The sequence below is a fragment of the Temnothorax curvispinosus genome, unplaced genomic scaffold, assembly GCF_003070985.1.
Source record: "Temnothorax curvispinosus isolate PA1 unplaced genomic scaffold, ASM307098v1 QBEX01004791.1, whole genome shotgun sequence".
Lineage (NCBI taxonomy): Eukaryota > Metazoa > Arthropoda > Insecta > Hymenoptera > Formicidae > Temnothorax > Temnothorax curvispinosus.
The window spans coordinates 257,657-267,622 of NW_020214571.1; the positions used below are offsets into that span (position 1 = coordinate 257,657).

The window sequence follows — 9,966 nt, forward strand, 5'->3', positions numbered from 1 at the left end:
GAGTGAGAGAGCGTGTGTGAGTGGACACAGGTCAAAGGGAGAGGATAGGGTTAGATATAGGAAAGGGAAAGTGGCGTAAGGGCAACGGTCAGGTAGGTGGTAGGCACGGAATAAATCAGAAGAGTTTCTTTTTATTATCATTCGTATTATCAAAAATATTTTGTGCATTACCCTGTACGCAAATAATTGCAGGATTTTTAATATTGGTTTCATATTTTATTATTGGTGCAGTACCTTTGCCGATCGATTATAGCCCTTCGAAGGAAGAGAACAAAGGTCTCATTGCATATAAGAGAATGGCTGCAACGGACGTCCACTCCAAGTTGAAGAGACTGCTCGTAATCATCAAGAGGATATTGAAATTTAAGTTTCTTACTAAGAGAAAGAAGGTGGAAATTTATAAAGAAAGCGATGACGAGACTCTCGATTGGTGGAATAAATATTTCGCCTCCCTCCAGGTTTGTAAAGTTGCTTTAAATGTAAAGAATAATTATTGCCGAAGTTATTTCTTATCACTTTGCACGAGAAATTCATTGACACGGATGAAAAGCGTTATTAACGCATTTGTAGTTAAAAACGTTTAAAATATCTACTTCCTTAAATTCTTCAAACTTAATTATTTTTCTAATCTTTAAGGATTTCCGATACTATAAATCGTGTGAATGTAACTGCGTAATAGATACTGAATTGCTGAAATACTTAGCTGCTTAGGTGCGCTCAGAAATTTAATTGTTTGGGTACCTAACGGGTCAGGGCGCTTAGTAACTTAATTGCTTAGATACTTAACTGTTTAAACGTTTAGTAGTTTACTATCTTATATGATTAGAATGCAGTTTAACGATTTAGATATATTTGTCTCTGCTTTCTTATTTCTGAAAATTTTATATAAATTATAAATTGCAAAAAAATTTTATATTATAGAATTTATAGGACTTCAAGAAGGACTTCTTTTAGGTTTCTCTTCTATTTTTCTGAATCTTCAAGAAATTTTCTAAAATTTTCCTCGATTCAGCTTTATTTCGCGATCACTGATAAATCACGTTACTGATAAATGAACCGATTCTAAATCGAATGTAAAACACGAGTCTTGATTGGCTAGATCCATTCAATCGAGATATATTTTATAATGCAAATTATTGAGCGTCGTTGAATCCGTAGGAAGAGAGAAACAGAGAATTGGGAATCACGATAGCATTTCGTCGTAAACCCGTGGCAACGTTCAAGGTACTATTTAATGCACTTGTCAAAACTTGAGTGCTCAGACACTGAAATCAGATCTATTCCACGGAGCTGGAGACGCAGCCGCAATTCGAGGGGTTTCAAGACCGACTCCGTACTTTCGAATTGTGGCGTGGAAGAAAAGGTGAAATTACCGAGCACGCTGGAGATAATTACGCTGGCAAATTCAAGGCAATTCATTAAAAAAAATTATCTTTAAAAAATATATAATATATAGACTGATTTTATATGAAAATGACAGAGAGAAAGCTCTTTATCGTGAAAGGAATTTTATCTAATTTTCTTTAAACAAATTATAATTAATGAAGTATGTTAATTAAGTGTAATTAATTAAGTGCGACAAATATCAACGGTGACTGTAAATAAATTAATAATGTAGATCGAATCTGTTCAACGTCTCATCAACCATGGCACTCAATTTATTTATGTCAAAGACTGTAAATTGTGATTTTAGGGGTATATTTCTATATACCGATGGCCGCATCCTGATAATTTTCCATGCAAAACGAGAAGCGGGAGAGACGCGGCTAATGGCCTGTGCAACGATTATCCGCCTCAAGAGCCTGTTAAGCTTCTCGTTAGACTCTACGTCGTAAAGGGTTAGTTTCCGCATTATACCATGTGCGTCGAAAAAAATAACTTGTTTTAAAAACACTCTGCTCATTTGCTTTTATATTAACTTACAGACTTCTCAACAAAAGTAAATTCAAAGCTATACATTGTTCAAATATTTATTCTTAATTATAAAACCGTAAATGGTCGTAGATTCTATTTTACCTAATAAAAATTAATCCAAACTTGACGAAGTAATTATGAAGTAATTATGAACGAAAGCGTGTAACGGGATACCACATTTTCTCCGTGTAAACATCCTGTGTAAACATTTTCTTATTAAAAAAAGGGAAGTTTATAGAGGGTGGTTTAAAGATCCCTTACCGTTTTATTCGCGGGATTTTCTGGTACACCTTATATTCCTCAAGAAAGCTAGAAAGCCCATCTCTGCGGCATCGAGCCGACAGTAAATTTGCTTTTCGCGCAGGCATTAACTTACAGCCTAAGGATCCCCTCAGCGGCAAGTCTGACCCGTATCTTTGCGTGAAGCTGGGAAAAAATTCTATCAGCGACAGGAAGAATTATATACCTAATCAATTGAACCCTACGTTTGGTCGGTAAGGTCAACAAAAAGTTACCGTACCTTCTTTCCATAGCACACCGCGGTATAGCTGCCATGCATGCTCCTCGGGCGTTATCGAGAAATATTTTATCGATATCCATCTGTGCACCCGTGCGTATCGGCTTTTTACAGCTCTCAAACTACACGATCGAGTTTTCGAGCTACTTCACGTAACAAACTAGCGTAGATGTAACAGGGATCGAGATTATTTTGATAACCATATATGTTTTTCGTTTTTAAAAATGCAATAACTAAGAAATAAATAGCCTCTTTCAAGTTTTCTAGCAATAAATAAAATAAAATTTATTTTTTAGTACCGCGTTACCCAAAAATAATGTGATAGCTAGGCCATAAAAAACAAATTGCCCTAGATTTTTTTTCCCAAAGCAGAGTCTCCGGTGATTGATTTCGACTAAAAAAAAGAGATCAATTAGCACGATTATCCAACCTGCACGATTGGATTTTCTAGCTATTTTAAATAATAACATAGCATAAATATAACAGCGATTAAAATTATTTTGTTAATCAATATATTTTTTATTTTTAAATATGCAATATTTAAAAAACAGTCTTAGATCCTCTAAGGATAATAAATGAAATAAAATTTAACTCTTTCATGCCATATCATTTTTATCTAAAATAATTAATATCTATTCTAAAAAATAAGTTGTCAAATATTCTTTATTTTTTTAAAGCAGTACCTATGGTCGATTTCGAATAAACATAAAAAAGTATTAGCGCGATTATCCTCAAATAGTAAATATTATCTGGCAGTGTGTTCGAAATCGAGGCGAGCTTCCCGCAAGATTACATGTTAGAGATTCAAGTGTGGGACTTCGACGCTACGACAGCCGATGATCTAATCGGCGTGACGCGGATTGACATCGAAAACCGATTTTACAGTCGGCATCGGGCGCTTTGTGGAATCGCGAGCGCCTACAGCACCGTCGGTTATAATGCTTGGAGAGATCGCGAAAAACCGACGCAGATCCTGGAGTTCCTCTGCAGGAAGAACAATCTACCGCCACCGGAATACGGGGAACGAGAAATTAAGATTGGGAAGCAGTCGTTTCCCTTTCATGCTGTGATCGAGCGCGAAGACGAGGTCGGTACGTATATATAATATTTCCATTGATCGAAGATTATCGTAACTGCTAAGTGATAACCCGATAGAGAGAGTTTCATATCCTGATGCAAATCAAACACCAGTCATTTGTAATTTACAATTCAAATAGGAGATTTAGGTTTACATTGAAAACCGATACTTGAATCTCATTTCACAAGCGTGACGGATGAGATATTTTGAATAAAAATATACTAAAGAAATTTCTGGTTTGCTTCCTTTTATACATATAATCCAGTAAGATGACGTCCAAAGACGTCTTAATGACGTTTTATTGACGTTAGAGACGTCATTAAGCCGTTATTAATACGTCATTTGACGTCACTCTGCTACTTGGAAAAGAGGCCAAACGCAGATCTTAATTTTCTTAAAATCAACAAAATTTTCTTAAAATTTGAAGTCTCGATTTTAAATAAAATAAAAAAAATAATAAATAATATAAATATTAAATTAGTAAATTACTGATTATTTCATTTTTTCTAGACTTCTTTTTCTCTTATTTCTTTATTCCACAGGCACAATGTTTATTGTGAAAATATGATTAATTACAATTTCAAATGCCCTAATAAAAGTACAACAATCGTACGGCATTTCCGATTTTAATAATGCGAATAACAAAAGAAGCCCGTGCGAATGACAATAAAATAATTAGTCGCGTGTGCCAGCCACACACTTTGTCATCGAAACGAAACATTTAATAAATAAGGAAGCTATAAAATATGAATTAATACATCGTGCAACTGGTATATTTGCAAATTGTTCGATATACTTGCAAATTGCTAATCAGAGTTAATTAATCGAAAACTGAATCGCTAATCGTTTGGAAGGAGAGATCGCGTTTTATGAAACGAAGTGCCTCGCTCAAGTCTCAAGTGCGAATGATAACGTACAGCGAGTAGCGAGTTTGTATAAACATAGCGCGCTGTACCTAATTGTAAAAACAAGCACCAAGACCGCGTGCCAGCCGATCTGTTATTACCTCGAAATATTTAATGCTATATCAATTCGCAATAAAGATTCGGTTTCTTACATTTCAAATTAATCCCGATAAAAAGATTATCATCGCGTTGACATTTATCATTTAACATTTATCCGAAGACTCTATCATTCATAAAATAGAAAATTAATTTCAGGTAAATTATAGTTTTTAGACTAAATACTTTTTCGATGAAATTGTAGATAACTTTAATTCATCTAATAATGTTAGATTTTAAACTACTGATACACAGTTAAAAAATTAATATTAGATACTCACGTACGCTTCTTATATTAATAATTAATATGCAATATAAGAAATTATTGTCCATTATTTATACAAGAATGTAATAACAGTTTCTAGTTGCAAGATTTTAACAATTTATTTTTGAATTTTAAATCAAGTTTTTTTTATCTCAATAATTATTTAATTGAGATAAAACTTTTTAATTGACCATTTAAGTTATTTAAATACACAATTTCTTCAACTATTTTTAGAATATGCTTGAGAAATACGGAATTCTTCCCGATTCAATACATAACTCTGATATGAGGTTAACAAATATAAAACATGTGCACATACAAGTTTCTCTTGGAATCGATTATTAGAACTGCAAGAAACAAAGTTCGTTTTGCCTCAAGACAAACTCTGAGTTTCTCAGTTGAATCACGATTACGAACGTGACGTTACGAATGTTGAACTGACTCTCATGATCCATTTATTAAATCGTATCACGTCGCGTGACTAGCTTTGGCCGAGTTCTTCTGGATCAGAAACACGACTGTGTAAACACGGTCTTTATATAAATAATCATCTAATCACATATAATTAAAAATTATTATTCTACAATCTAAAAAATGTTTTGCTCTAATTGACACTAATGAATAAATAAAAATTTACATTACATGCAAAGTAAAAAATAGTTTATTAAGAAACTTCTACTAAATATTCAATATGTGCGCCGACAGACAAAGAAGAATGCATGGCTCTCAGCGTACTTCACCACTGGCAAGATTTTCCTATCTGCGGATGTGCTTTGGTACCGGAGCACGTCGAGAGACGGCCACTTTTCAACGTTAAGAGGCCCGGTCTCGAGCAGGTTGCATGAAATTCATCGTCTGACTATGAAAAGTAACTCTGTTCGTTAGAAAACGTGACCGTGATACAGACATTCTTGTGCCGCGGAAGAAAAATTCTCTTTATATCTTAATTAAATTTTGCATTACTTTATCAAATGAGCTACATTTCTCTTGTCAGATTAAAAATTGTCGCAAAACAATTTTTGCCTATAAATATAATTACGATATTTTCCAACATCTACTGCAATATATGACATAATAATGTAGATATTCTGAAGATTAATTAAAATCGAAAATTTTGATGTAAAAATATTATGATTAGGTACAATAGTTTTCAAGAGCATTATAAGCAATCAAAGTAGGTTTATGATATTGCCTCGAGAGATTTGCACATTAATTTATCATAAGCAACTGATTTTTTAAAATTCAGATAATTAATTTTTGCTGCTAAACAGACTTTGTCTATTCATTTTTTATGTGTACTACGCATACTGTAGTAATCAATAATATTGACAATTTTATTACAAAGAGGAAATTTTTAATGTTATATGCAAATTATTTAATTTTTTTTAATAAAAATTATTAATTACTCTACTTTGAAGTAAATTATTAATAACTCTAAATAACAAATATTGAAAATATTTCTGAATATTGCTTCATACGTAGCAGTATGTGAAATATTTACATAATTATGGAGAAATGTAGGAAAAGATCAAATGTATATACCCTCAATTTTTCATTAAAAAAATATTTACGAGAGAAAAAAAGGAAAATAGAGAAACACGTCTAAATATTAATATATCTATCATGTTCTGAAAATAATAATTTATTTTATTTTATATCAATCAATCATCATCATCATACATATAAAAACAAAGCTTCCTCTATGAGGAAGCAAAAATGTATGAACATTTATTTTAATTTTCTATAATATATAAACAATAAATAAAGGAATTATAAAATAAAAGAATGTTTATATTCTAAAAAGATTAGCATTTTATTTCTTATAGTGCTATTTTGCTTGCTATTTTATTTTTTACTATTTATCGGAACAATAACATCATAAATTTGAAATCAATTATAAATTATAATGTACTCGATATTAAAATTGATATTCTTTCTGTATATTGATATCCTTTCGTGCTATATTCTGTTGCGCATGCAAAATTGAATGACGGACGTTATATGCATGTTCCTGAATTAAATATTTTCGCTAATCTATTCTTCAGCCCATCCATTTCAAGTAAAAATGGCTTAATAAATTCACTCATAATATTTTTATACTCTAAATTTAAATTCTTAATATTTGTATTTTTTAATTTTTAACTTCTCCAATCTCCTCATCTTTTTCTCTGAGATTGTTTTTCCTTTGCCGCTCACTTATTTATGGCATTTATTTATACGACGTCCATTCATGAAAACGTTAATTACGATCGCGGGTACATTAATCATCAGAATATGATGAATCTCCAGCGAAGGATTTGATCAAAGCGATATACACATGCTAACCAAAATTATACCGCGCCGCCTGCAGCAAATATTAGAATACGGAATTAACTGTAATTATGCTTATTAATTAAACACGCCACGACGTTGTTGAATCCGAAATCAATTTGTTCTACACATATACACACGACGTTTCGTTAATAAACAAAAAATTAGCGACATTGATATGTGCAGTGATACAACGCGGTAAAGTCTAGTTAATTAAAGCGCGATGGAACGTTCGGAAATGTCCAATTGGGATTCAGTATTGCACACGTGCAACATTGGACATATAAATCTTGCAAGATACACAGTATTATTAATAAACGATATATAACACACGCGACTCTCTCTCTGTAACTCGAATCCACCGACACGAGTATCTTTCCGTGTTCCCAATGCGAAAATCGTATAGCGAAATTGCATTTAAATCGATGCGAATTTTAAAGCGCGATGCGCGATAAACTCGAATTCGGACTGAAGAAACAATTACCATGCGTCAGTAGCACGAGGCGATAATTTATAACTCTCGTGCACAGTCGTTTCGATTTCTACGTCACGCGAATAAATCGCACGAATACGTGCTTGGGATCGGCAACCCTTAACTCGGCGCGTTTACAAATTGTTAATCGCGGCAGTTAATTAATGAAGAATCGCAAATTATTCGGGGGGATTAATCGTGTTCTGTGAGGTGATAACGCGCGACGACACGCGCCGCTGCCTACCCGCTCGAGCCTGCGAATGATAGCGCGGCGATCTTACGTAAACATCGCGCGTGCCGTATACGTCGCGATAACAAATACCAAGGCTGCGTGTCAGTCAAACGAACGTGAAATATTTCGATGTTTTACAAAATAAAATCACACCGAATATTCTATCTCGATCAACAGGCGCGCGTTAATTCCAACGCGTTCACTTAAAGAATAGAATTCATGAATATAAAAAAGACATTTGCATATATTAAATTATTAAAACACACACATCAACTATTATTATAACACACATCAAACTTTAACGTTTCGTGACGAACGTGAAAACTCTACATGACTTTATTAATTTAAAAATCTGTCTCGTGAGTTTAATAAATTAAAAAATGAGATTAAATCACCTTGTAAAATGTAGCGACTTCTTTTCTTAGTTTCTTGAAGTCACGCAGCTGGATAACTTAATAACGTTAATGTCGATACTGATGTAGATACTAATAATTATTATTATATTATTTCTAATTTTACTGATTACAAAACAAAGGTACACTTTAAATTTAGATTAATAGTTACATTTAATAATTATTATAAATAAAGTAATTAATTATTTAAATTTTTATTATAAAAAAAGATTAAATAATTAGTCAGTTGATTACGATAGTATCAGATAGTATATAATGTTTAGCTAATATAAGAAAATAAGAGACACAAAATTATATTTGTAAAAAATAACATGTATTTTAAAAATCAATATATTATATATAATAAATACGGAGCTCAATGTAATTATAGCATTGGTTACTTTGGTTGCTTATCATCGCTGTAAATTATTGTATAAGCACAATATTTTTACCTTAAGATCTTTTCAGCATCATCAATCTGCAGAATGCATTAAAAGATATTGCACAATTATGAGTTTCCCGTATAAAAATGACATTTTAGGGCAAGCTTGAAATATGGATCGATATGTTTCGAATTGGACAATTGCCACCGAAACCGGCGGTCAACATTACGCCCCCAACATCGGAGGAATATGAAATTCGTATAATTGTTTGGAATACCGAAGATGTGCCGTTGACCGAGAGCCAATTCCTCACCGGGGAAAAGTGCTCCGACATTTATGTCAAAGGGTATGCCATCGCAAACATGTGAGACCAATGAATAAAAGTATTTTATCGGGCTTATCTAACAATTGCATGTAATACACAAAAGATATGAAAAGCGTGATATGAAATAGCAATTGAGTTCGACTAAATTCAGAATTTATTTTATTGTCCGCGGTTAATTAGCTCCCTTGATTAATGATTCATAAGCGACAATATTTGTCAATTGGCAGATATTTTGCGCGATTTATTCGGTTGAAGCAGAAATCGAAGATAGACAATTGTAAATTATTGTGTTGCGATATTTACAAGCGAGATTAATAACGTTTTGTGGATTCAAATATATCTCGCTTTAAATTTTTCAATTTAAATGTGATTAAGAACATCGCAAATCATCGGTATTGAACTTTAATTCCACGTAGTTGGCTGCAAATACATTTTCTTTTTTTTAATTTTATTATCGTAATGAATCCTATATCTGCCGGCAGAAGTAACCTTTTAAAACCACTAAGGCTCTTAAAAGTTATTAAAATCTAACAACAATTTAATTTTTAATCAATTCTTGGAAATAATCAGTTTTAGTTCCAATTAATAACGGACTTAATGATTAGAGACAGATCAATAGATATACGCTATTAACGGGCTCGTTATCTGCTCGAAATAATTACGTAGATGGATTCAATACGAGGATTACCAGAAGACCGACATCCACTATAATTCCCTGACCGGCGAGGGCAACTTCAACTGGAGATTCGTATTTCGCGTCGTGTACTCGAAAGGCGAGAACGTCATGATAGTCCGCAGAAGAATGTCAGTGTTCGCGAAAAATGAGATCGAGGAGAAGCTGCCTTGCAAGCTTCGTTTACAAGTCTGGGACAATGATCATTTCTCCTCGGATGATTTTATAGGTAATTAAAATATACCATCGATCTGTTTCAGTACGGAAACGTTTAAAATGTGAATTGTTGATTGGAAAACTAAATAAATTTCACATGCGATATAATATGGAACAATCGCGTAAGGTATTTGATACTCGATTTTTAGTTATTTTTAAATTAACTGGGGTATTATTGTATATATGTA

The 9,966-nt window shown here is 32.8% G+C and overlaps 1 protein-coding gene across 1 annotated transcript in view; it reads left to right on the top strand.

Annotated features, from left to right (window-relative positions):
• Window positions 1-9,966, top strand: part of LOC112454115 (otoferlin-like) — a 20,029-nt gene that overhangs the window by 8,724 nt on the left and 1,339 nt on the right. Inside the window, exons 14-22 of the mRNA XM_025015333.1 lie at window positions 232-458; window positions 1,159-1,224; window positions 1,276-1,410; window positions 1,694-1,838; window positions 2,279-2,408; window positions 3,188-3,522; window positions 5,481-5,611; window positions 8,723-8,910; window positions 9,556-9,791. Of these exons, the coding sequence (XP_024871101.1) occupies window positions 232-458; window positions 1,159-1,224; window positions 1,276-1,410; window positions 1,694-1,838; window positions 2,279-2,408; window positions 3,188-3,522; window positions 5,481-5,611; window positions 8,723-8,910; window positions 9,556-9,791 (1,593 nt within the window). The remainder of the gene's footprint in view (window positions 1-231; window positions 459-1,158; window positions 1,225-1,275; window positions 1,411-1,693; window positions 1,839-2,278; window positions 2,409-3,187; window positions 3,523-5,480; window positions 5,612-8,722; window positions 8,911-9,555; window positions 9,792-9,966) is intronic.